The sequence below is a fragment of the Symphalangus syndactylus genome, chromosome 17 (assembly GCF_028878055.3).
Source record: "Symphalangus syndactylus isolate Jambi chromosome 17, NHGRI_mSymSyn1-v2.1_pri, whole genome shotgun sequence".
NCBI lineage: Eukaryota > Metazoa > Chordata > Mammalia > Primates > Hylobatidae > Symphalangus > Symphalangus syndactylus.
The window spans coordinates 21,615,852-21,642,733 of NC_072439.2; the positions used below are offsets into that span (position 1 = coordinate 21,615,852).

Sequence of the window (26,882 nt, forward strand, 5' to 3'; positions counted from 1 at the left end):
CCTAGCACTCTGGGAGGCCAAGGCGAGTGGATCACCTGAAGTCAGGAGTTTGAGACCAGCCTGGGCAACATGGTGAAACCCCATCTCTACTAAAAATACAAAAAATTAGCCGGGCTTGGTAGCAGGCACCTGTCATCCCAGCTACTTGGGAGGCTGAGGCAGGAGAATTGCTTGAACCTGGGAGGCGAAGGTTGCAGTGAGCTGAGATCGCACCATTGCACTCCAGCTTGGGCAAAAAGATCGAAACTCAGTCTCAACAACAAACAAAAAAAAAGAAGCAGCAGCAGCAATTTAGAACCTACCTATGAATATAAATTTATAGTGGATTGCACATGCATAAAAATTCCCTGGAGTAAACAAGAAGTTCATAACAAATGGTACTTACTAGGGGGATGAGAACTTAATGAACGGGGAACAGGAATGAAGGGGATAATTTTCCCATGGGATTTCCCTAGAGGTTTTGATGCCTTAACCATGAAAATTTATTTATTCAAAAATTGAAATTAAACATGAAAAGCAAATAACATAAAAGCATTAAACATCCATATAGGTACACTTGTAAATGCACAGAAAGAGTTCTAGATGGATGCACACCAAATAACTGAGGCTCCCTTTGGGATGTGGGATTGGGAGGCAGATCGGAGTGAGACTTTATGTTTTACTGAAGACTGCTGGGTTAGTAAAATTTTTTCCCAAAAGAATATATTCATATATTACCCTTGTAATTCTAAACAGATGGAGGAAAGCTAGAGAAGAAAACAAAATAACAATTACAAAATTAAGTGGTAACAGATTACGGCAAATGACTGCAAAACAAAACCCCAAACTCAAGAACCAAGCCAAGACTTCTTGTTTCAAAGTTCTGCAGTGCAGAGTTGTTGGTTTTGCTTGCCCAAAATCCATCCTCTCCTTCCAAATACATCAAAACTCACTCTCAGGTCCTGAGCTTCCTGAAGGGCAAATAAAACCTAGAGAGCCATGGGCAATCACATGACCCAAGTGGGGCCAATCGGAACACTGAAAACACCCTGGTCATAAAGATAGGGTCAGAGATGAGCATGTGACCTTAGATGGGCCAGTGAAAACTCTTCCCACTTTTTCTTTTTTTGTAGAAGTGGGGTCTCACTACATTGGCTAGGCTGGTCTGGAACTCCTGGCCTCAAGCAATCCTCCCATCTTGGCCTCCTAAAGTGCGGGATTACAGGTGTGAGCCACTGTGCCCGGCCACTCTCCCCACTTTTGCCAGGAAAGTGTGTGTGCACAGAAGAGATTCTCTCTTTCCCATGGGCTTCCTAAGTTGGGAGGAGGTAGGCCGGGCATCCTGGGGTCATCCTGCCAACATCAGGGACTCCCTGACAATGAGGCCAACACAGAAGAAAGAGGTGCTCAGAAATGAAGACAAGGAGATTTGTGAAGACATAATTTGAGTTACTGATCACTCCACCCCTCAGACCCTGAGCCAGCACCTTCATAAATTGAAGACATAATTTGTGAATAATGAAGACATAATTAGCCAAGATTGCACCACTGCACTCCAGCCTGGGCAAGAGAGTGAGACTCTGTCTCAAAAAAAGAAAAGAAAGGATGGGGTCCCTTGCCTTGAGTCCCAACAGGGCAAGGACTGGGAATGTATAGCCCCTGAATGTGCACTCCTCTCCCAGGCCATGCTGAGCTGGATACAAAAACATGGGACAGAGAAGCAGAACAGGGGGAGGAGGGTGTTTCCTTGGCCAGAGAAAGAGCTTTGCTTAGGGTGGGGGTGGGCCTGGAAAAAGTGTAGGGTCCCCAGGGACAGAGCCTGGCAGCTGCAAAGCCTCCAGTGCATTTTCTCATCTGGCAGGAGACCAGTCCCCCACCTCTCCAAGCAGGAGCCTGTGGCCGAGGCCAACCAGCTGGCCAGGTCCCTGAGGGCTGGGGAGCCAGGACTTGAGACTCCACCATCTGGCTTCTTGGCCAGGAAGCACAGCTTGGCGAGAGGCCCCGAGAGAGGATTCTGGGTCACGTGGCCAGGACCTGGGAGGTGGGGTCCCAGAGAGCCTGCTGCAGTGGGTGTGGTGGGGGATGAGGGAGAGGACACAAGGAGGACATGAGGAACAAGGGAAGGAGGCAGAGACAGAGAAGTCAAATAAAAAGAGACAGAGAGACTGGGGTGGTGGCTCATGCCTGTAATCCCAGAACTTTGGGAGGCCAAGGTAGGCAGATCACCTGAGGTCAGGAGTTCAAGACCAACCTGGCCAACATGGTGAAACCCCATCTCTACTAAAAATACAAAAATTAGCCGGGCGTGGTGGCTTATGCCTATAATCACAACTACTTGGGAGGCTGAGGCAGGAGAATTGCTTGAATCTGGGAGGCGGAGGTTGCAGCGAGCTGAGATCGCGCTATTGCACTCCAGCCTGGGTGACAGAGTGAGACTCAGTCTCAAAAAGAAAAAAAAAAAATACAAAAATTAGCCAGGCATGGTGGCGGTTGCCTGTAATCCCAGCTACTCGGGAGGCTGAGGCAGAGGAATCGCTTGAACCTGGGAGGCAGAGATTGCAGTGAGCCGAGATCGCGCCACTGCACTCCAGCCTGGGTGGCAGAGTAAGACTCTGTCTCAAAATAAATAAATAAAGAGACAGAGAGAAGGGAGTGAGAGAGTAGGACACAGAGGTACACAAAGGGAAGAGAGAGACACAGAGATGGCGACGGGAGGACAGGAGAGAGGCTGAGGGGGACAGATCGCTCACACACCGCACACCACTATACCCCTCAGACCCCAAGCCAGTACCTCACTCAGCCCAGCCTGGCCCCAGTGCCCTAAGGGTGGATGGGACAGCCAGGAAACGTGCCAGGCTGGATGGCAGCCGACCCCTCTCCTGTGTATGCCCCAGGGGACAGTGGGGCCTTGGCAGGTCCCCTCCCCAGCAGCAGCTCCTGAGGGGCAGCTGGGCTCCATCTGGGTGCCATGGCCCACGCAGTCACTTCCTGCCTCGGGCTCCCTCTGCTGGGAAAAGGGCCCAGGAGTCTCACACTGGAGCCTGCCTCTGGCCCCCATCACTGTGTGACCCCAGGGCCACTCCCTTGTCTCCTCTGGGCTTCAGCCCCTCCCTTGAACAATGGGGACCCCCATCTCATGGTTTGCTGGGCTTGGCTGAGACTGAACCCCCTACGGGGAGGGAAGAGCTAACTCTGTACTCTGGCTAAAGCAGGAGGCCCCAACTCCTTCCTCTAAAACCTAAATAGTACAAAAGAAGGTCAAAGATGGTCAAGCTCGCCAGTTGCATTGGAAAAAAATACAAATACACACACTGCAGTGAGATACCACTTCCCAGCCACTGGACTGAGAAAGATCTAAAATGTCTGACAATACCAAGTGACAATACCAAGGACGAGAGGAAACAGGAGCTCGTGTGTACTGCTGGGGAGAGAGTGAGCAGCCATGGAAGGACCTGGGCAGGCGATTTGGCAAAAGCAAGTGAGCTAAAGATGGGTCTAACTTTTAACAGTATATAAATATTTCATTTACCACCTCCAAATTTCTTTTCCTTTTTTTTTTTTTTTTTTGAGACGAGGGTCTCACTGTCGACCAGATTGGAGTGCAGTGACACGATCACAGCTCACTGCAGCTTTAACCTCCTGGGCTTAAGTGATCCTCCCACTTCAGCCTTCTGAGTGGCTGGGACCACAGGCATGTGGATCTCGCTATGTTGCCCAGGCTGGTCTGGAACACCTGGGCTCAAGCGATCCTCCTGCCTTGGCCTCAGAAAGTGCTGGGATTACAGGCACGAGCCACCGTGCCCAATCATCCGTGTTGCTTTTTAAAAATGTGTTTTGGGGCAAGGTGCAGTGGCTTACGCGAATAATCCCAGCACCTTGGGGGCCTAAGGCGGGAGGACTGTTTGAGCCCAGGAGTTTGTGACCAGCCTGGGTAACATAGCGAGACCCCATCTATTAAAAAATAAAAATAAATTAAAATTGAAAGGCAGCATGGAGAGGGGTAAATGCCCCAAATGGAATATGAACAAAAACAAATGAAGTACCATGTATCACATAAGTAACAACCAAAGCGAAGGTGAAATAACTAGCTTTTGAAAACAGTAGAGTGATGGTGATACATTCTCACTTTTATGACAGCTAAAATTAAAGACTGGCCAGGCACAGTGGTTCACGCCTATTATCCCAGCACTTTGGGAGGCCGAGGCGGGCGGATCACTTGAGGTCAGGAGTTCGGGACCAGCCTGGCCAACATGGCGAAACCCCATCTCTACTAAAAATACAAAAATTAGCCAGGCATGGTGGTGGGTGCCTGTAATCCCAGCTACTTGGGAGGCTGAGGCAGCAGAATCGCTTGAACCCAGGAGGCAGAGGGTTGCAGTGAGCCGAGATTCTGCCATTGCACTCCAGCCTGGGTGACAAGAGCAAAACTTGGTCTAAAAAAAAAAATTAAAGACCTGTGAATAAATACTGAATCTTAAATTTGTTGTGTCAGCAGTTCTGAAACCACTTAATGCATTATGTTTTTCACCTTCACAATGTCCTTATGAGGTCAGAAATATCATTATGCCCATTTTACTGAAGAAGAAAATGAGGCACAGCTGGGCGCAGTGGCTCATGCCTGTAATCCCAGCACTTTGGGAGGCCAAGGTGGGTGGATCACTTGAGGTCAGGAGTTCGAGACCAGCCTGGCCAACATGGTGAAACCCCGTCTCTACTAAAAATACAAAACTTAGCCAGGCATGGTGGCAGGTGCCTATAATCCCAGCTACTCAGGAAGCTGAGGCAAGGGAATCGCTTGAACCCAGGAGGCGGAGGGTACAGTGAGCCGAGATCATGCCACTGCACTCCAGCCTGGGCAACAGAGTGAGACTCCCTCTTAAAAAAAAAGAAAAAGAAACTGAAGCACAGAGAGAAAAGTCACCTCCTTGGGCTACCCAGGTGATAAGGCACAGAGCCAGGGCTTGACCCAGGCAGCCCAGCTCCAGCGTCCATGCCCTTCACTGAGATGCTGTGCTGCTTCCCACACTCCCGCTATCCAGGGGTGAGCATTGAGGTCCTTTCCTTTGCAAGGAGAAGGCATCCGAGGCTCAGAGGGAGAGACAAAGGCAGCAAGTGGGAGAGCTGTGACTCAGAACCAGACCTGCTGGGGTCCCAAGTCTGTGCCTTCAGCCACTGCAATACACTGCTGGGGAAGAATTAGTAATCACTGCAAGATAATTATGAATCCTAGCAATAGGCTGGGGCAGTGGCTCACACCTGGAATCCCAGCACTTTGGGAGGCCGAGGTGGGCGTATTGCTTCAGCCCAGGAGCTTGAGACCCATAGTCCAAGCTTCTCCACCCTGCCCTGTGCAGGACTGACCTGCATGGACCAGCCCTCCTGTCCTCTGGCTTCCACGTGGGTTGGCCTCAAAAATGACTTATAATTTTCAGTGCAAAATGAAAACACAAGGTCCCTTGTTCAAATATTTATTAAGAATTTTGTCCAGGGGCAGTGCCTCACCCCTGTAATCCCAGCACTTTGCAAGACTAATGTAGGAGGATCACTTGAGGCCAGGAGTTTGAGACCAGCCCGAGCAACATAGTGAGGACCCCGTCTCTATAAAATAATACAAAAATTATCTGGGCATGGTGGCACACGCCTGTAGTCCCAGCTACTCAGGAGGCCGAGGTGAGAGGTCGAGTCCAGGAGTTCAAGGCTGCAGTGAGCCATGATCACGCCATTGCACTTCAGCCTGGGTGACAGAGGTAGAAACTGCCTCAAAAACAAAAAAATTCAAGACATCAATAGTAGGGCATTAAACAAAGCATGGAGCCCTGTGTCACTGCACGGGCAAACACCCATGAAACCAGCCCTGGTTGACACAGGGAAGCCCAGAGGAAAGTGAGTCTGGGGTATTATCTCCCCGGCTCTTCCCTACTATGGTGCCATGGTCTGGCTGGCGTTCTTTCTTTCTTTTTTTTTTTGAGACAGAGTCTCACTCTGTCACCCAGGCTGGAGCGCAGTGGTGCGATCTTGCCTCACTGCAACGTCCGCCTCCCAAGTTCAAGCGATTCTCATGCCCCAGCCTCCCAAGTAGCTGGGATTACAGGCATGTGCCACCAAGCTCAGCTAATTTTTGTATTTTTAGTAGAGACGGGGTTTTGCCATGTTGCCCATGTTGGTCTTGAATTCCTGACCTCAAGTGAGCCACCTGCCTTGGCCTCCCAAAGTGCTAGGATTACAGGCGTGAGCCACCGTGCCTGGCCATGGCTGCCGTTCTTGACTAAGAGTGCCAGCTCCTGTCTGGCAACTCTCCCCTTCCAACTTCCAATAACTTTTCCTTCTCTGCCTTCTCTGGCTAGGGAGGAGCAAAAGCTCCCCTCCATGAGTCCCACAGCCCTATATGTTTCCTGCAGCTTCCCCATTCTCCACTCACACCTTTGTCAAGAAACTCAAGTTTTCTGCAGGTGAGCCTGCCTTCTGTTTCTGGCTGGGACCCTGACAGTCAGATGCCCCTTTCTTGCAGGCTTACCACATCCTGGGCACTGTGCTAAGCGGCTCCTTTCTGTGCACATCCCCACCTGGCCCTGGGACACCTGCACTGATGATAGAGTCCTATTTAAGAGGGAGGACAGAGGCTCAGGGAGGGACCTAAAAGTGGTATTGAATAGCCACTTGGTAGCCATGTGACCTCTGTGAGCCACAGATCCTTTCTGTGCTATGGTTTTCTTCTGGGTGGGGTAACAATAGGACCTCCCTCATGGGGCTATTGGGGAGGAGAGAGGAGTTAACAGTGCCCAGCACATTGTGTACATCAGCAGTTCTCAAACTGTGGCCAAGGAACCCCTGGGGATCCCTGAGATCTTTTCAAGGCATCTGCAAGGTTACAACTATTTTTATAAAAATACTAAGATGTTATTTGCCTTCACCATTCTCATTTTCTCCCCAGCATGCAGCAGTGTTTTTCAGAGACTTGATGACCTGTGCTAGTGAAATGGACTGAATACAGACCAGGATGGGAGAAGCCAGCTCTCTTCTAATCTAGACATGAAAGAGAATTACAGGCTGGGTGCCATGGCTCGTGCCTGTAATCCCAGCACTTTGGGAGGCCAAGGCAGGCGGATCACCTGAGGTCAGGAGTTCGAGACCAGCCTGGGCAATACGGTGAAACCCCATCTCTACTAAAAATAAAAAAAATTAGCTGGGCATGGTGGCACATGCCTGTAATCCCAGCTACTCAGGAGGCCGAGGCAGGAGAATTGCTTGAACCTGGGAGGTAGAGGTTGCAGTGAGCAGAGATTGCGCCACTGCACTCCAGCCTGGGTGACAGAGCAAGACTCCAACGAAGGAAGGAGGGAAGGAAGGAAGAAGGAAGGAAGGAAGGAAGGAAGGAAGGAGGGAAGGGAGGGAGGGAGGGGAAAAGAAAGAAAAGAAAAGAGAGGAGAAGGGGAGGGGAGCGGAGGGAGAAAGAACGAACTGACCTCATTGGCCATCACATTCAGATCTGTTTGTCTTTTTGTTCTTTTGCCTGTTTCCCCAACCAGAATGGGATCACCATGAAGGCAGTAACGTTTCATCCATTTTGCCCACTGCTATATCCCAACACCCAGAAAAGTGCCTGGCACATAGTAGGTACCTAATTATTTTTATTTTTTTTTTATTTTTTGAGATGGAGTCTCGCTGTGTCTCCCAGGCTGGAGTGCAATGATGCAATCTCAGCTCACTGCAACCTCCGCCTCCCCGTTCAAGTGATTCTCCTGCCTCAGCCTCCTGAGTAACTGGGATTACAGGCGCGTGCCACCATGCCCGGCTAATTTTTTTTTGTATTTTTAGTAGAGACGGGGTTTGACCACGTTGGTCAGGCTGGTCTCAAACTGTTGACCTCGTGATCCGCCCGCCTTGGCCTCCCAAAGTGCTGGGGTTACAGGCGTGAGCCACCACGCCCAGTCGGTACCTAATAATTATTTGCCACAGAGATGAATGAATACATACTAATCAGTGTCATTATGTATTTCTTACTAGTCTTTTTTTTTTTTTTCCATACGCTATGCCAAGCACTATATAACTACATAGGAAATATATCAAAAAGGAGGAGTGAAGAGTCAAGGGCCCTGGATTGAAATCCAGGCTTTGCTATTTGCTACTCTGGACAAGTAAGTTCACCTCTCACCTCCTGGAACCTCAGTTTCCCATCAGTCAGTCAGGCATTGTTCCTGACAGGTAAAAGCAGGAGTCATGTGGGCCAGATACCATGGCTCACACCTGTAATCCCAGTACTTTGGAAGGCTGAGGCGAGAGGGTTGCTTGAGCCCAAGAGTTTGAGACTAGCCTGGGCAATATGGTGAGACCCTGTCTCTATAAAAAATTTAAAAAGATTATCCAGATGTGGTGGTATGCACTTGTGGTCTCAGCTACTTGGAAGGCTGAAGTGGGAGAATCACTTGAGCCCAAGAGTTTGAGGCTGCAATGAACTGAGATCAAGCCACTGTACTCCAGCTTGGGCAACAGAGTGAGTCACTATCTTGAAGAAAAAAAACAAACAACAACATCAACAACAGCAACAAAAAAAGAAAATCAAAGGCAGGAGCCATTACTCCCTGGGAGGTGAGAAACAATGGCTACGTTCACCTCTGGTCATTCCACGTGAACTGCTGTGTACCAAGCATGGAGCTGCCAAGCTGGGAGCAGATACAAAGCAGACGCTGCATCTGTTCTCTAAGAGTGCCCTGTTTCATAAAGGAGACACTGGTTAGCTGTGTGTCCTTAGGCCAGGTGCCTTACTTTCTGTGCCTCAGTTTCCCCATTGGTAAAACAGGATAATAACAGTACCAATCTCCAGAAGTGGCTGGGAGGAGTTCAGTGAGTGCTTGGCCCAGAGACTGGTAGAGGAATGCTCAATGAATGTCATTGTTATTCCATGCAAAGCCATTCCCATACCCCTGGGCCTTGATTTCTCCATCCAGGAAATGAGTGTCAGGGTCCTGTGAAACCTTTAGCATGCTAGTCATTTACCTACTGCTTTGTGGCTCTAGATCCTTCCTTTTCCCTTTGTACTCCATACCTTAGGTGGTGGTGGCTGCTTCCAACAGTTATTACTAGCTGGATTGCTTCAATATTCCCTTTCTGATCTTCTACAAGTTTGAAATAAATCCCTGTATTAAATCCCCTCCATTTGACATACCTTGAATGGGGTTGGACCCTGACCTGGCCCCCATGTGGCATAGGGAGCCCTCATCTGGGCCAGGAAGGTCATACCTGCAGCTTCTTAAGCTGACTGTTGACAGTGGCCAGGTCCCCTCCAGGGTCCACGTCTTGCAGCTGGCTCTCCATGTGAAGGAGCTTCTTGTCCAGCTCAGCAAAGCTCTGCACCAGCTGGTCTGCTTTGCTGGCCTCAAAGAGCTGCCGTGCCTTGGCCTGGGTGGTGCTCTCCAGCTCCGCCCAGCACTGGCGGATCTCGCCCAGCTTCTTCCGCACAGAGGCCGCCAGTTCGGGCTTCTCCTGCATCAGTTGCTGGCCCTCCTGCCCCAAGTGGGTGGATGGCAGGAGATGGAGAATAAAGATAGATGGTGGGGAGAATCAGAGAAGTGTGGCAGAGTGACAGGACACAGGGAAAGATGTGAAAAGAGAATCAGAGGCAGGGAGTGGGAGACACATAGCGAGAGAGAGACATGAGGGGTGGATGCACAGATAGGCCCAGAAATGGAAGGAACGAAGGAAGAGAGACAAGAAGAGAGAGACAGACAGACAGAGGTGAGGGGAGGGAGACAGAGAGATGGAGGGAGAGACAGATGGATACAGAGACATGGGAAGGAGTCAGGGAGAGACAAACAGTCACAGAGTGGTCAACAGAGAGAGGCACAGAAAATCAGAAACATGGGGAGAGGACCATAAGAAAGACAAGGATAGAGGGATAGACAGAGAGGAAAGAAAGACAGAGGGAGCCAGAGAGGCAGGGAGAGAATGAACTTCCATTAAACTCAAAGTCAAGAAGACTGCCTTCGCCATATGCCACCATTTACGAAACATCAATGACCATTTAAGGGTTTAAGGCCAACCTGGGTGTCTCTGTGTGAGTCAGAAAAGTGTGTATATCCAGGGCTACAGGTTTAGGGGTTCAGCCAGAGTAGGGGGAAGTTCTGAGGGTTGAGGTTTGGAGCAAATATCTACCTCAGTCCCTCCAAGACTGAAGTCAAGGTTCTCAGTGGCCCAGAGCTACTTAGGTAACATTAAGTATTAAAAGTAACAAGACCATAGTAATTACAGCTCTTAGGTGTGTGGCCTTGTGTTAAGCACTTTATGTGCACAGAGCCCAGGAAGTAGCTATATTTATTATTTCCTTAATTTTATAGAAGAGCAAACTGAGGCTCCAAGAGGTTAACACAATTACCTAAGGCCCCACAGGTGGTAACAGGCATAGACACAATTAGAACCCAGGGCTCTAAGAATCCAAAGTTTACTTTAACCCTGGGCTTCCCAGGGGCTGTCCCAGCCGATCTCCCCAACCTTCCATCTTAAATGCCCCAAATGGTATGGAAGGAATCTGGTAGAGGAGGTTATATTAAGAAATGAAATATTTAACAAACAGGAGGATACAGGCACCATTCAGAAGAGATGCTGGCCATTTTACAGATGAGCAAATTGAGGCTCAAAGAGGTTACATGAATCACTCAAAGCCTCATAGCTAGGAGCAGATCTGGAGCTGATTTGAGTCAGTCCAGAGGTGTGAGACCAGCAGGATGGCAGCAGAGGGTGCAGCAGGTGAGACATGGGCTCCTTGGAGGCCTCCTGCACCTGGCACAGGCAGAGGGGCCATCAGCTTCCTCACCCTCTCGATCTTCTCCAGCCACTCCTTATTCTGAGCCAGCTCGGCCATGAATGCCTGGTGCCGGAGCCATCTCTTATGCAGCTTGTGGCTGTCCTCCCGTGTGCCATCCCGCGCCATCAGCATCTTCTCATGGATCCAGCCATCCAGCTGTGCAGAACAGGGCAGGAGTGCTCAGCCGGTCCTCTCAACCTGCCACAGCCCCCCATCCCCTTCAGGAAGTCCCAGGTTCAGGGCCTGGGCTGCTAGGGTGTATAGGTGGAAGGAATAGGAGAGGTTGAAAAAAACTTTGCAAGTGAGGCCTTTATATTGGGGGTGGGTGCAGCTCAAGCTCTTTCCTGGATAGAGGATGGATGGAAGAGTCCCCAGAATGCCCAATCCTTTGCCCCCCGTCCCCTGTCCTGAGGGAAGCCCTCCTCAACTCCCCACAAGCCCCCAAGGCAGGGCCAGTCAGCCCCTTAGACTTGTGGACAGATCACCCCCCCAAAACAAGCTCTCCAACCCAATTTAGCTAACTCTCAATTCATCCCCAGGACCACCCCTCCCATAGCAATACTTAGACCCTTCATTTAATCTTAGCCACCCCCCAATAAGGACCAATTCAAGAGCCTCAACCCATTCCCAAGGGTATCAAATGAAGCCCCCATATCTAGCCCCAGTTCCTCCAGTATGGCCAGATCAACTCCCTAAACAACCTCCCAATTAAAGCCAACTCTAGCTCTCTCTAAACTAACCCTCCAATCTGGAGTAGACCCATCCTCCATAATCGAGATCTAGCACCCCTAATGAGCCCACAGGGCTCCCCAGTTCTAGCCCTGGGACTCTAAGACCACAGATCCCCAAACCATGACCAGTTCTAGCCCTCAACCAAAGCCAACCCCAGCCAAATGTGAAAAACAAAGCTGTGTTCTGGCTCTCCAAACCAGTCTACCCCAAAATCTAGCCACAGACTCTCCACCGTGGATCAGATTGAAACTCCCAAGCCCGGCCAGCACCCCCACCCCTACAACTAAAGCCAGTTCTAGTCCTCCTACCCACCAACAAAACCAGTCATCCAAAACGCAAGCACCAAGAGTGGGCCCCTCTCATGGCACTGGAGAGGATCAATCACAGGCTGCTTTTTGAGCCTCCCCCAGCTCCCTCCAGTAAAAAACCAGACTTATCCTCCAAGCCAGAACTTCCCCACTCATGACCAAACCTGGCACCTGAAACAGTTTGCTCCTCCCCTTTCTCCTCCCCACTCCAGTCACAAGATCCTCCCTCCTCCCTCCTGCAAAAAGAAAAAAAAAAATCAAAACAAACACTGGACTCCAGCTCCGCGGTCCCGGGAGGCAAATGCAGTCATCGCCAAGGACAAATCCCAGATCCCCAGCCGGCCAAACCCCAGCCCATGTCCCCTGGGCATATGCTCCCCAGGGGTCCAGGAGAGCATCACAATCCTTCATACACACACTAGAACCAAGTCCAGTGCTGAACCCCCCAACTCAATTCACAGGTTCCCGACATGCAGGGAAGAGTCCAACGGCAACCACAGCCCGCAGTGAAAGCAGAGCCCTTAAAGAGATGGTACCCCATCCTCAAAGTAAAGCCCCCTCAAAAGTGATTCCTTCATCAGGGAGGGCAAAACCAGACTATCCAACAACCCAGGAAAAGCCCCACAAAGTCAGAGCCCCCTAGACCCAGAGAAAATCCAAGACCCCTCATCATCCAAGGCAGAGCCCCCCAAAAGTGATTCGCCTCCATCATCCAAGGCTAATACAGATCCTCCCAAAACAAGAAAGAAACCCCCCAAAAGGTTGAGAAACCCCCAACCCCAGGGCAAATCTTAGATGCCCCATTACCTGGAGAAGAGCCCCCCCCTAGAAAGGCTGAGACGCCCTGAACCCTTAGGGCAAATCCAGATTACCCTAGAAGTGGTCTTAGAAGTCCCCCCTTTGCTTCGCTCCCCTCCCTTGGGGGCCGGCCCCTCAGTCCCTCCCGCGCCAGCACCGCGGACAGCTCCCGGAGTCCTTGCCCCTCCCCCAGGGCGGGGGTCCGGGCGCCTGCCCGGCCCGCCCCCGCCCCGCCCCGCCCCTCCCTCCCGCGGCCACGGCAGGCGGGCACGCGCCCGAGCCCCCTCCCCTGTCTATGTCCGCGGGGTGCGCGCCAACCCCCTCCCCTGGGCGCCCCCGAGACCTGAAGCGGCAGTGGCGTTGGCGGGGAGTCCCTGCAGCGGGCGGGCGGGCGCTCGCCCCTCCACTGCGACGGCAGCGGCAGCGGCGGCGACGGCTGAGGCTCTGGCGGCCGCGCGCCCCCTCCCTCGCCCCCGCGCCGCGGCCGCGCGCCCGCCCGCGTGCGCCCCCTGCCTGCCTCCCTGCCAGCCTCTTTGCGGGGCTCCAGGTGGGGGTGCAGGAGGAACCACCACTCGCCCCAAGGCTTCGGGTGGGGGGCTTCTGCGCCATCCCAGATGATTGCTACCTGATCCAGAACAATCTCACGAGGGATGGGGGACGCTCCTGGACCAAATCTAATGCCGGGAGGGAGCGCCTGGGGCTTGGACTGCCTCACTATGGGAGTGGGGATTATGGTGAGGGGCTGGGTGGGAGCCTCGTGAACCATCTCTAATGGGAAGAAGCTCGGGCTCCTGGCCACCACATGTGGACAGGGGATATGGGAGGGCGACCTGGAACATCTCACAATCTCCAGTGGGGGCGAGGGGGAACGGGGTTCCTCCAATGGCTCAAGTCCCGGCCTACCCCAGTTATGGGGGAGGGGGACAGGGTATGGAGGCCCTTGTTTATTTCGTATTCGGAGAGAACAATCTCCCATGGGCGTTCAACATAGAGGGGAGGGTCGAATCATCTTTAATTGAGGCTGAGAGGTTTAGGGGTTAGACCTGGTTCCTGAACCAGCTTTGGTTGGAAGAAACTTAGGTACGGGGTGATGATGGAGGAGGGGATGATCCTGGGTCACACGGATGGAGGGGCTCGGGGCCAGGCCTATCTCTGTTTAGGGTTTAGGAAAATGTTTACTAGGCCATCTCTAATGTTGCCAAAGTCTAGAATCGTTTCTATGGAATGCAAGGGAAGGAGGGGAAGACAGCAGGTCTCCCGAACCGTCACTAATAAGGAAGGGGGCCTGGACCATCTCGGATTAGGGGAGATAGTCCCTAATGTGTGCAGATCATCCCTAAGGGAAGGGGCTTGATTTCTGAACACCTTTAAAGGGGCGAGGGCTTGGTTCAGAGCCATCGCTGGCTGCAGGAGGGCGCAGGGCCGCTGGACCCCCCACGGCCCTCAGCCCTTATCCCCACCGCCCGCCCCGCCCCTCTCCTGGGGTAGAGCGATTCTCACAAATCTCAGGAGAGAAAGGTGAGATCAGCGCGCGTCCCCGCGGGACCCGTAGGCGCGGACACGCGCGGTTGCCAGGGGCGCCCGGGGCCCCTCCTTCCTTCCCCGGAGTCGGCGTGGGCGGGCAGGGACCTTCGGAGCATGCGCACTGAGACCCGGCTCCGCGCGCCCCCTGGCGGCTTAGAGCGAGCATCGCTCCGCGACCCACTTAGACGGGGCGTCCCCACCCCCACCTCGGCCGAGAAGCACTTCCCTCCCGACTAAAGGGGATGTCTCCGTCCCAGCACACCTGGAGTTCCTACCTCGTGGCAGTCTCGGAGGAAGTGCTGCAGCTCAAGTTGGTCATGTAGCTTTTGCATCCATTGCTGGGCCCGTAACTGGTTTTCTTGGTTCCTGGGGATGGGGAGATAAGGGCTGGGGAAAGGCCCCGGGGGTGGGGGGGGGGGGTAGGGGGGCGGCGCTGGCAGTAGGATTGTGAGGGCATTGGGCTGGGTAGGGGAAGAAGGGCGTGGAAAATATGTAAGAGAGAGAGAGGAAATAGTGGGGCAAAGCCAGGGACGGGGCTGGAGAAGGGCAGAGAGAGAGACAGAGGAAGAGAAAGGGAGAGGCGGAGACAGGCACTTAGAAAGAAAGAGATATAGACGGAGAGAAAAAAAGGCAAGTCCAGAGAGAAAGATAACAGAGAAGTAAAGACAGACATACCTAGAGACAAAAACAAAACAAAACAAACGAGAAAGTGCAAGGAGACACCAGAAAGAGAGAGAGAGAGAATTAAAAAAGACGAGAAAAGAGATGGAACAAGGCAGAGCCAGAAAGATACTCAGGGAGCAGCAGACGAGGAAAGAGAGGAGGCAGAGAGAGGGAAAGTGACAGGAGGAGTCCGGTCAGGGACAGCCCAGAGAGAGGCAGGGGAGTAGCAAATGCCACCAGTAAAAGACAGCCCCACAGACGACAGACAGACCAGGGGGCTGCAGAGTTGGAGAGAGGGAAGAGAGCAGAGTGTGGGGAGAGATGATAGCAGAGTTGCAGAGAAGCTGAAGTGGGCACTCCTGCGGGCAGAGCCAGGCCCTTGGCCTGACTGAACTGACCAGGCTGGACCCAGGCCGCACCACCCTGGAGCCGGCTGGGACCATGGGCCCCGGGCAGTCTGGCCTCCTGCCCACAGTGCAAGGCAAAGTGCCCAAGAGGCCTGGTGGATGGGGCTGGGGCATCCCACATGGGCTCCCATGCATCCCTGTCCTGTTGCTATCTGTCTCCCCCAGGGAGAGAGAGAGAAAACGAAACTATCCTCCCAGGGTCACCATGAGAGTCCTTAGAGTCCTTCTTTTTTTTTTTTTTTTTTTTTGAGATGGAGTCTCGCTCTGTCGCCCAGGCTGGAGTGCAGTGGCATGATCTCGGCTCACTACAGCCTCCACCTCCCAGGTTCAAGCGATTCTCCTGCCTCAGCCTCCCAAGTAGCTGGGATTACAGGCACCCACCACCAGGCCTGGCTAATTTTTGTATTTTTAGTAGAGACGGGTTTTCGCCATGTTGGCCAGGCTGGTCTCGAACTCCTGACCTCAAGTGATCCGCCCGCCTTGGCCTCCCAAAGTGCTGGGATGGGAGTGAGCTCCTGCACTCGGCCAATCTCAGAGGCCTTTCTGACCTTCCAGGCCCCACACCCCCACCTTTCCAAACTCTTATCCTCCTCGCACTCTTCCCCCTCACTCTGTGGTAACTGTACTGGCCTTCTTGCTGTGCCTTGAGCAAGCCTCAGGCCCTTGGCACTAGCTGTTCCCTCTGCCGGGAATGCTCCTTCCCCCAACATCTACTCAAAGATCACCTTCTTCGTGAGGTCCCTCCTGACCACTCCCCAACACTTTCTGGCTTTCTTCCCTTCTTTAATTTTCTCCTTAGCACTTAACACAATCTAACACATGCTGTATGTTAGTTATTTATCTTGTCTGTTTCCCATGCTAGGATATATCATTTCCATGAGGGCAGGGATTTTTGTCTGTTTTCTTCATAGATGTGTCCCCAATACCTAGGAAAAGGGCTTGGCATACAGTACACACTCGACTTATATTTGTTAAGTGACTGAATGCAAGAAACACAGTGGCAGAGAGAAAAAAGAGATGGGATAAACAAAAGTACAGTATCTGTGAAAGACAGAGGCAGAAAAGACAGACAGGGTTAGAAAGGTGCAGATGGAGGGAGAGAAAAACGGAGAGAAAAACAGACAGGGAGCAGGAAACAGAGATACAGAAATAGATAGATGGAGGCAAAGAGACAGAGTGTATAGGAGACAGTTCCAGAGACAGAACCAGAGAGAAGGAACAGGAAGGGCCTGAGACAAGCAAGCGAAGCACTGACTGCCTCCTGCCCAACTTAGCTCAGGAGCCAGGAAAGACAAAATGCCTCTGAAATTGAGCTGAAATCAATCCTTCCGGGCCTTCAGCAGCCAAACTGTAAAGCATCAGTCCTAGAGATGAGGAAGACCCTGAGTCTCCATGAAGGGGAAAGAACAACAGAGTAGGCTGGGCGCGATGGCTCACACCCGTAATCCAAGCACTTTGGGAGGCCAAAGTAGGAGGATTGCTTGAGCCCAGGAGTTTGAAACCACCCTGGGCAATATAATGAGACCTCATCTCTACAAAAAAAGAATTAAAAATTAGCCGAGCAAGGTGGCACATGCTTGTAGTCCCAGCTACTCAGGAGGCTGAGTCAGGAGGATTGTTTGAGCCCAGGAGATCGAGGCTGCAGTGAGCAGTGATTGCACCACTGCACTCCAGCCTGGGCAACAAAGCAAGACCCTGTCTTTAAAAAAAAAAGAAAGAAAAGAAAGCAACAGGGTTCAAATCCAAGCTGTGGCACTTCCTGGCCATGACTCTGGGCAAGTCAGTTTTCCCCTCTGAGCCTCACATGCAAAATGCAGATAAGAACAGCACCTAGTGGCCGGGCGCGGTGGCTCACGCCTGTAATCCCAGCAGTTTGCGGGGCCGAGGCAGGTGGATCACTTCAAGTCAGGAGTTTGAGACCAGCCTGGCCAACATGGCGAAACCCTGTCTCTACCAAAAATACAAAAATTAGTTGGACGTGGTGGCTCTTTGCTGTGATCCCAGTACTCAGGAGGCTGAAGCAGGAGAATTGCTTGAACCCTGGAGGCAGAGGCTGCAGTGAGGCGAGATTGCGCCACTACACTCCAGCCTGGGTGACAGAGCGAGACTCCATCTCAAAAAAAAAAAAAAAAAAAAAAAAAAACAGCACCTCACACGCAGGTTCCAGGTGAGGGGCCAGGCAAGCTGAAGCTCTAAGTGACTTCCCTTAATGTCACAGATTGAGGGGTGAAGCCAGGTCTAAGACCCCCAGGGCCCCAGTCCCCAGCTCTGTATGGCTGTGCCCCCTTGCGGATGTGGAAACTCCTCCCACTCCTCCCACAGGGTGGGAAATGTGTCCCTAGACAAATAAATGACTGGGATGGTGGGAAGGTGCAGAGATTAGTCCGTCTCAATCCCTCTGTGTCCACACCTCACCCACCACAAGCCTGGGGCAAATGCTGCCTCTCCCACAGCGGCTGCACGTCTCCCATCCGGGCCCTGACCTTTCTGCCTGGGCTTCCTCCATCCCAGCCCTGAGCATTCTGGGCCATCCTTGTCAGATAACGTTCCAGCTCTGTGAGGCAGGAATCATGTTCTGTCCTGGTCATCTCTGTGACCACACCCCCACTCCATACAGAGCACGGGCTCAGTACATGTTTAATTGACTGGAGAATGAGTGAATAAACAATGGAGTGAAAGGAGCAATTAATGAATGACTGAAAAGTAATGAATGAATGAATCATGGAATGAACAGTCCCCCGGGCTCCTCCTCCTCATTTTGATGAGGCTGGCATGCAGCAGGTGCTCAAGAAATGTGGAACAGGCCATGCTCAGTGGCACACACCTATAGTCCAGCTACTCAGGAGGCTGAGGCAGGAGAGTTGGTTGAGCCCAGGAGTTCCAGGCTGCAGTGAGCTATGATTGCACCACTGCACTCCAGCCTGGGCAACAGAGTAAGATCCCTGTCTCAAAAAAAAAAAAAAAAAAAGTGGAACAAAGGAAGGATCCAGGCCTGGATGGAAAAGGGGGCACTAAATGATGAGTTTGCATCCTCAAGAACAGAATTCTCATAAAAGTTTCCTTTAGAAACATGCTGCCTTGCCCCAGATAAATCTAAGGCAAGGATGTCTGAGCCGTAAACCGAAAAGGGGTAGCGGTCTTGGGGCTGGGGGTGGCACAGTGAAGTGACCAGGGATGCTTTCTGTCAGGAGATGGGAAGACAGAAGGAGGGGTACTGGGTCCTCTTCTGGCCTGGATCATGCCAGACAGAGCCAGAGAGCCTGAGAGGAGAAATTTAGGGTCACCAGGAGGAGCAGAAACAGCTCTAATGACAGACAGAACTGGGTCTGGAAGACGAGAAAGGACTTCCCATGATGGCTGGAGGTGGTGGTGCTGTTTTGTTCAGGGCCTACCTACAATAGTGCCTGGTACACAGTAGATGCTCAATAAATGTCTTTGCTTGATTAGTGCAAGGACGGACAAGAGAGTGGTGGCAAGAGACAGATGGTGACAGAAGCAGAGAACAATGAGGTTCAAGAGATGAGAGACACAGAGACATGCGGACACTCACTCTGCATGCTTCCTAGAGTGGCTGGGGCCAGGAAGAAGTGCTTATGCAAAATATTTGACAACCAGCCTGGCAGGGGACACTGTCCCATCTGGAAAGCTGGAGCACACCTGTGCCTGGCCTCTAGCTGCTGGATCTGGGGAGGTCTGGGGGTTCCCAAGGAGGGTGCAGAAGAGCAGGATGGATAATGGGGCATCTAGGGAAGTAAGTTAACACATTTTTTTTGGAGGGGGGACAGAATCTTGCTCTGTCATCCAGGCTGGAGTGCAGTGGTGTGATCACAGTTCATTGCTGCCTCAATCTCCCAGACTCAAGCAGTCCTCCCATCTCAGCCTCAAGAGTACCTGGGACTACAGGCACGTATCACCACGCCCAGTTTTTTTTTTTTTTTTTAATTTTAGAGAAGGGGTCTCACTATGTTGCCCAGGCTGGTCTGGAACTCTTCAGCTCAAGCAATCCTCCCGTCTCAGCCTACCGAAATGCTGGGATTACAGGCATGAGTCACTGCACCCAGCCTAACATTTTAACAACAGGACCAGCTATCCCATGCTGAGGGCAGGCTTGAGAAAGAAACCTTTCGTTGTATATCCTTCTGTATCTTGTGGGTTGACAGCCTCAGGTTACCTTTTCACAATATATCCACTTAAGGCCAGGTGCAGTGGCTCATGCTGCTAATCACAGCACTTTGGGAGGCCAAGGCGGGTGGATTACCTGAGGTCAGGAGTTCAAGCCCAGTCTGGCCAACATGGTGAAACCGTGTCTCTACTAAAAATACAAAAATTAGCCGGGCATGGTGGCTCATGCCTGTAGCCCCAGCTACCCGTGAGGCTGAGGCAGGAGAATCACTTGAACCTGGGAGGTGAGGGTTGCAGTGAGCCAAGATCGTGCCACTGCACTCCAGCCTGGGCAACAGAGTGAGACCCCATCTCAAAGAAAAAAGTCCACTTAAATCAAATCTAAGACAACATGGAATTAAATCAAAATAGGAAAGAGCCCCAGAGAAGCAGAAATTGTGACGAAAGGAGTCGGACCCTGGCCTCCCACACCACTCCCCTATGCTGGGCCCCATCTTCTGCCCCCTCCCTGGGGTGGATGAGTCTGGGGGACCTACTTCTCCAGCAGCCGGGTCACAGCCTCCTGAGCCTGCTCCCCGTAGATGTTGCCCTGCCTCAGCAGGCCCTCCGCAGCCTGCACAGCCACCTGCATCTTTTGCTGGCTCAGCTCCATGGTGGTGAGAAAATCACGGTGCTGTTTCAAGGCCTCCTCCACCGATTCCACTGTGCCCGGGAGCTCCGCACCAGACAGCGCCATCTCCTGGGGAGGAGGGAGCATGGTGCAAAGGTCAGCCTCATTCCATTCCAGGACCTGTGAGAGAGGCTGCTAGCCTGGCTTGCCACCACTCCCCGCAAGCTTGCAAGCATAGAACATTCCAGTTGTGGTCCCACCTCGGGGCCGTTGCCCATGCTGGTGCCTCTGCCTGGCAGTCTGTCCCTCCAGATACCCCCATGGCTGGCTCCTTCACTTTCTTCAGGTCTCTGACCACCCTGCCAAAAATATGAACTCCCACCCCAGCCCTATCCCACTACCCTCCTGTATTATTTCTTTTTGGCAGGGAGGGAGCAGATGGAGTCTCACTCTGTTGCCCAGGCTGGAATGCAGTGGTGTGATCCCGGCTCACGGCAACCTCCACCTCCTGGGTTCAAGTGATTCTCCTGCCTCAGCCTCCCAAGTGTCTGGGATTACAGGTGCATACCACCATGCTCGGCTAATTTTTTGTATTTTTTGGTAGAGACGGGGTTTCACCATGTTGGCCAGGCTGGTCTCAAACTCCTGACCGCAGGTGATCTGCCTGCCTTGGACTCCCAAAGTGCTGGGATTACAGGCGTGAGCCACCACACCCGACCAACCCTCCTGTATTATTTCTCATAGCATATACCTCGCAATATTAGCGATGCATTGACTTCTTTACTCTCTTCTCCCCCACATACTAGAATGTCAACCACATGAGGGCAGGATTTTGTATTTTGTTGCCTGAGGTGTGCTCAGCCCCAAAATAGTGCCCAGCACAGAGGAGGCACTCAGTAAATATTTGGTTAATATGAAGACTGAAGGCTGGGCACAGTGGCTCATGCCTGTAATCCCAGCACTTTGGGAGGCAGAGGTGGGAGGATCACTTGACCCCAGGAGTTCAAGACCAGCCTGGGCAACATGGTGAAATCCCATCTCTACTAAAAATACAAAAAATTAACCAGGCGTGATGGCACGTGCCTGTAGTCCCAGCTACTTGGAGGGCTGAGGTAGGAGGATTGCTTGAGCCCCATAGATCAAGGCTGCAGTGAGCCGTGATCGTGCCACTGCACTCTGGCCCGGGTGACAGAGTGAGGTCCTGTCTCAAAAGAAGAAGACAACTAAACTGGGTACTGTGTGAACTCAAGGAAGTTCTTTTCCCTCTGGGGTTAGTTTTCTAACTAGTAAAATGGGTGGGTCAGGGCCGGGCACAGTGGCTCACACCTGTAATCCCAGCACTTTGGGAGGCCAGAGCAGGGGGACTGTTTGAGCCCAGGAGCTGGAGACCAGCCTGGGCAGCATAGCAAGATCCTGTCTCTATTTTTTAAATGGGTGGGTCAGAAAGGGTCTCTCAAGACCACTTCAGCCGGGCGCGGTGGCTCATGCCTGTAATTCCAGCACTTTGGGAGGCCAAGGCGAGTGGATCACGAGGTCAGGAGATCAAGACCATCCTGGCTAACACGGTGAAACCCCATCTCTACTGAAAATACAAAAAATTAGCCGGGCGTGGTGGTAGGCTGAGGCAGGAGAATGGCGTGAACCCAGGAGGCGGAGGTTGCAGTGAGCTGAGATGTGCCACTGCACTCCGGCCTGGGCGACAGAGTGAGACCCCGTCTCAAAAAAAAAAAAAAAGACCATTTCAGCTCCATATCTAGTAATCTTATGATTCAGGGGCTCTCTGTCCTTTCTGCTCCACTCCCTATATCAGGATTTCCCAAGCCCTGGGCCAAGGGGTACTAGTCCATTGCCTGTTAAAAACTGGGCCGCATAGCAGGAGGTGGGCAGGCAAGTGAGCATTACTGTCTGAGCTCTGCCTCCTGTCAGATCAGCAGCAGCTTTACATTCTCACAGGGGCGCAAACCTTATTGTGAACTGCGCATGTGGGGGATCCAGGTTGCACGCTCCTTATGAGAATCTAATGCCTGATGATCTGCCACTGCCTCCCATCACCCCTAGATGTCACTAGATGGGACCGTCTAGTTGCAGGAAAACAAGCTCAGGACTCCCATTGATTCTACATTATAGTGAGTTGTATAATTATTTCATTATATGTTATAATGTAATAACAATAGAAATAAAGCACACAATAAATGTAATTCGCTTGAATCATCCTGGAAACATTCCTCCTTTTCCCACCGGTTTGTGGAAAAAATTGTCTTCCAGGAAACCGGTCCTTGGTGCCAAAAAGATTAGGGACTGGGCCTGGCGTGGTGGCTCGTGTCTGTAATCCCAACACTTTGGGACGCCGAGGCAGGCGGATCATGAGGTCAAGAGATCAAGACCATCCTGGCCAACATGGTGAAACCCCATCTCTACTAAAAATACAAAAATCAGCTGGACGTGGTGGCTTGTGCCTGTAGTCCCAGCTACTCGAGAGGCTGAGGCAGGAGAATCATTTGAACCTGGGAGGCTGAGGTTTCAGTGAGCTGAGATCACACCACTGCACTCCAGCCTAGCTACAGAGAAAGACTCCATCTAAAGAAAAAAAAAAAAGATTGGGGACCACTGCTGCAGATAATCCTTAAACTGGGTCAGCATCCCTTTGATAACCAGTATAGGCAGGCACCCTTTCTAAGATGATCCCCAAACACTGGACAATCTGAAAACTGGCTGTTCCATCTTGCCAAAATTCTCAAACTTGGTTCCCGTCCCAGAGTGATCTCCAAACTGGATTGGCTGTCCCCAGATAACCACTGCACTTGGTCCCTCATGCCACAAACACAGTTACTGTCTCCAGAGAATCCATAGTTGTCATCCCCCGAAATGAAGATATTGTGCTAATTTAGGTATCCATACCTTGTAATCCACAATCACTGACTGACTCCAATAACCCCTCAGCCTGTTACCTACCTCCATAATCCTAATCCTTTGTTATCCATACCAAGATCTTCTTTGAACCCCACTTAACCATCACCAATCAACCTCATAGTCTTATTTCCTTTCAGATAATCCACGAACCCAGGAAGCCACTCCAATAAATATCCTCGTGCATTACTTAACTCGGGATAGCCCACAAACTGTCACCTCCGATGACACCAACCTACCCCACTGATCATACTCCTCAAATTCTGTTACATACACGCTTCCACACACACTGGATGATCCACAAACTCAGTTATCCATTCCGGATACTCTCTCAACTCCCACCCACCTGAGAACCCAGTGGTCCCAGGAAACACTCTCCTCCCCACCCCCGCATGTCCCTGTCCCTGCAACCCCTCCCCCCGCGACCTCGGACTCTCCCTCTCCGAAATGTACACCCCGAGTGGGCACCTGGTTACGCAGCACCACGAGGGCCTGGCGAAGATCCCGCAGGAAGAGCTGGTAGATGTGCGCCTGGACCAGCGCCTCCCTGCGCGCCTCCCACAAGCCGAGCAGTTTATGCCAGCCAAGTTCGAGGTGTGGCAGCCACTCGTCTAGTACCAGACCCGGGCCCAGCTCTGCGCCGTCGGCGGCCAGCAGCGCCTCGCTGGCCGCCACGATGCGAGCATAGTCTTCCTCGCGCTGGTCCACTTCCTCCTTGAGCGCAGCGTGGCGCGCCAGCAGCGCGTCCGCCTCTTCTAGGCTGTTGGGCAGGGGCCCCTCGCTGCCGCCCGCCGCCTCCTGGGCGCGCACGAGCCAGTCCAGGAAAGCGTCGAGGTCATGTAGGAAGCGCTGCAGGCGCCCTGCTGCCGCCACCGCCTCGCCGCAGGCCTGAGCCGCGCTGGCTAGCGCCCCGCACTCGGCGCCCAGCTCTTCCGCGCCCTGGTGCAGCCGCGCCGCCTGCGCCGGGAAGCGCTCAGCCAGTAGAGCTGCCTCCTCCAGAAGGGCCGCCTGGCGCGGCTCCAGCGCCTGCAGAGCGGCCTCTAGGCCGCTAAGACGCCACTGCAGGGCGCCGCCGGCCCGGGGCGCGCTCTCCACAGCTCGCCGCTTCTCACGCACCTGGGCGCGCACCTCGGCCACCTCCAGTACGTGGTTCTCCACCAGGAGCACCGCGCTCATTTCCTCTTTGCGCTGTTCCACTAGCTCCACGATGCGGTTCCACCTGCCCAGGGGAAAGAGAGTGACTTGAGGAGGACAGGGACTCTTCTTGGGCGCGGAGGGCTCGCCGACCCAGGGTAGAATGCAGGCCCAAGCCACCCAGCCACTGTGGGACCTCAGAAAGTTTCCCCAGTTTCTGCCGGTGTAAAATGGAACCCTACCCAGCACTTTCGCCTAGGGCAGCCGTTCTCAGCATTTAATCTGATCGAGGACAAAACTATCTTCATAAAAATGTGTTAAGACGCTGTTTGCTTTTTCACTGTCCTTCTTGCCCGAGTGTTCAGTGGAGTTCTCCAGAGGCGGCAAGAGAGAATGAGTGGCAGAAGCCAACTCTGACTTAAGAGAAGCCCAGCTGCCATCTCTGAAACCAGACTTTAAAGAGATTTGCAAAGGTGCGAAACAATGCCACTCTTAGTACATCTTTTGTTATGAAAAGTTATTTTTTATAAAAATGTTAGTTATATTAACATATTAGATATTTAGATTTAAAAACATTTTTTTAAGACATGAGATCTCACTGTGTTGCCCAGGCTAGAATGCAGTGGCTATTCATGAGCTTGTTTATAGCACCCTGAAGCCTCCAATTCCCAGGCTCAAGCAGTCCTCCCACCTCAGCCTCCCGGGTAGCTGTGACTACAGGCACGCACCACTCCCAGTTTATTGTTATTTTTAAATAATGTTTTCAAATTTCTCAGCCGGGTGCAGTGGTTCACACCTGTAATCCCAGCACTTTGGAAGGCGGAAGCAGGTGGATCGCTTGAGCTCAGGAGATGGAGAGCAGCCTGGGCAACATGGTGAGACTCCTAAAATACAAAAATTAGCTGGGCGTGGGGGCGTACACCTATGGTCCCAGCTACTTGGGAGGCTGAGATGGGAGGATTGCTGGAGCCTGGGAAGTTGAGGCTGCAGTGAGCCATGATTGTGCCACTGTACTCCAGCCTGAGTGACAGAGTGATGAGACCCTGTCTCAAAATAAATAAATAAAAATAAAAATATTTTAAATTTTCTCAGTATTAAGTTCTAATATAGTAAATAGAAATAGATACGACCCACTAAAACAAGCTCTTGGGGTCCTCAATAGTCTGGGTTTTTTAAATTTTTTCTTTTTTAGACAGAGTCTTGCTCTGTTGCCCAGGCTGGAGTGCAGTGGCACGATCTCAGCTCACTGCAACCTCTGCCTCCCAGGTTCATGGGATTCTCCTGCCTCAGCCTCCCAAGTAGTGGGATTACAGGCGTGCACCACCACACCCGGCTAGTTTTTGTATTTTTAATAGAGATGGGCTTTCATCACATTGACCAGGCTGGTCTCAAACTCCTGACCTCAAGTGATCTGCTTGCCTCGGCCTCCCAAAATGCTGGGATTACAGGCATGAGCCACCATGCCCTGCCTGTTTCTTGCATAAAGCCGTTATGATTCTCTAAATATCTTGTTCATTTATTAGTGTATTTATCTGTCTTTCTGCGCCCTCTAGAATGGACACACCACAAGGACAGAGATTAGGACTCTGAAATAGGACGGACCCGAGTTCAAGTTCTGCTCTGGCCAGATTTGCCATGTGACCTTGGGCAAATCATTTCCTTCTCTGATCTTCAGTTTCCTTATCTGGAAAATGGGGATAATAAAGTCCACTTCATTGAGTGTGTAACGAGATCATGTGGCTAAAGCACTTGGCATATAGAGCTCTCTACATGCTGTAAATCGTTATTGTTGTAGTTATCTTTTTAGGCCTGGATGCTTTGCGATTGTCTCGGCTACAGAGGTTTTAAAATCCCTGGATATTGGAATCTTACAGCACAGAGTCAAGAGCAGTCTTTTGGTGGGGCGCAGTGGCTCATGCCTGTAATTCCAGCACTTGCAGAGGCCAAGGCAGAAGATCACTCGAGCCCAGGAGTTCGAGACCAGTCTGGGCAACAAAGTGAGACCCCATCTGTACAAAAAATACAAAAATTAGCCGGGTGCAGTGGTTTGCATCCATAGTCCTGCTACTCAAGAGGCTGAGGCAGGAGGATTTCTTGAGCTCGGGGCGGGGGCGGTGAAGGCTGTAGTGAGCCATGATCGTACCACTGCACTCCAGTCTGGGTGAAAGAGCAAGACCCTGTCTCAAGAAAAAAAAAAAAAAAAAAAGAGCACAGTCTTTGAAGTCAAACATATCCATCTTCAAAGCCCGGTTTGATCCCCTAACTTGCGGTGTAACCTTGGGCCTCCATCTTTGCCTCCCTGAGGTCCAGTTTTCTCCTCTCTAACGTGGGGTAGTTTCCACCCCATAGTGTTACCAGGAAGACTGGATATATTAGCTAAATAGCTCCAGCTCAGGATTCAGCCAGAATTGCATTTGACTCCTACTTATAGACTGAGTAATCTTGGATAAGGAGTTCACCTCTTTGGACCTGTATCTTCATCTATGAACCCCACCTGCACTGGGAGAATTGCTGGGAGTATTCCAGAGGTACTGATATTAGTTTGTTACTTATCTTAAAGGGTTCTGGGCTAGGAGCAGTAGCTTACACTGTAATCCCAGCTCTTCGGAAGGCCGAGGTGGGAGGAGGCCAGGAGGTTTTTTTTTTTTTTTTTTTTTTTTTCACATAGATTCTCACTCTGTCACCTAGGCTGGAGTGCAGTGGTGTGATCTCAGCTCACTGTAGCCTCTGCCTCCCGGGTTCAAGCAATTCTTCTGCCTCAGCCTCCTGAGTAGCTAGGACTACAGGCGCATGCCACCATGCCCAGATAATTTTTGTATTTTTAGTAGAGATGGGGTTTCACCATATTGGTCAGGCTGGTCTCGAACTCCTGACCTCAGGTGATCCACCTGCCTTGGCCT

General features: G+C 51.9%; 1 protein-coding gene across 3 annotated transcripts in view; it reads right to left on the reverse strand.

Annotated features, from left to right (window-relative positions):
• The window catches only part of SPTBN4 (spectrin beta, non-erythrocytic 4), a 114,017-nt gene that overhangs the window by 31,903 nt on the left and 55,232 nt on the right, over positions 1-26,882 (reverse strand). For 2 of the 3 annotated variants that reach the window (XM_055251226.2, XM_055251225.2), the window contains exons 16-20: positions 23,317-24,067; positions 19,868-20,070; positions 14,415-14,505; positions 10,787-10,933; positions 9,217-9,480 (exon numbers count right to left, since the gene is read on the reverse strand). In XM_055251226.2, the coding sequence (XP_055107201.1) occupies positions 9,217-9,480; positions 10,787-10,933; positions 14,415-14,505; positions 19,868-20,070; positions 23,317-24,067 (1,456 nt within the window). Of the gene's footprint in view, positions 1-9,216; positions 9,481-10,786; positions 10,934-12,958; positions 13,073-14,414; positions 14,506-19,867; positions 20,071-23,316; positions 24,068-26,882 lie in introns of those variants that run through there. The other variant, XM_055251227.2, reaches the window with a different exon arrangement.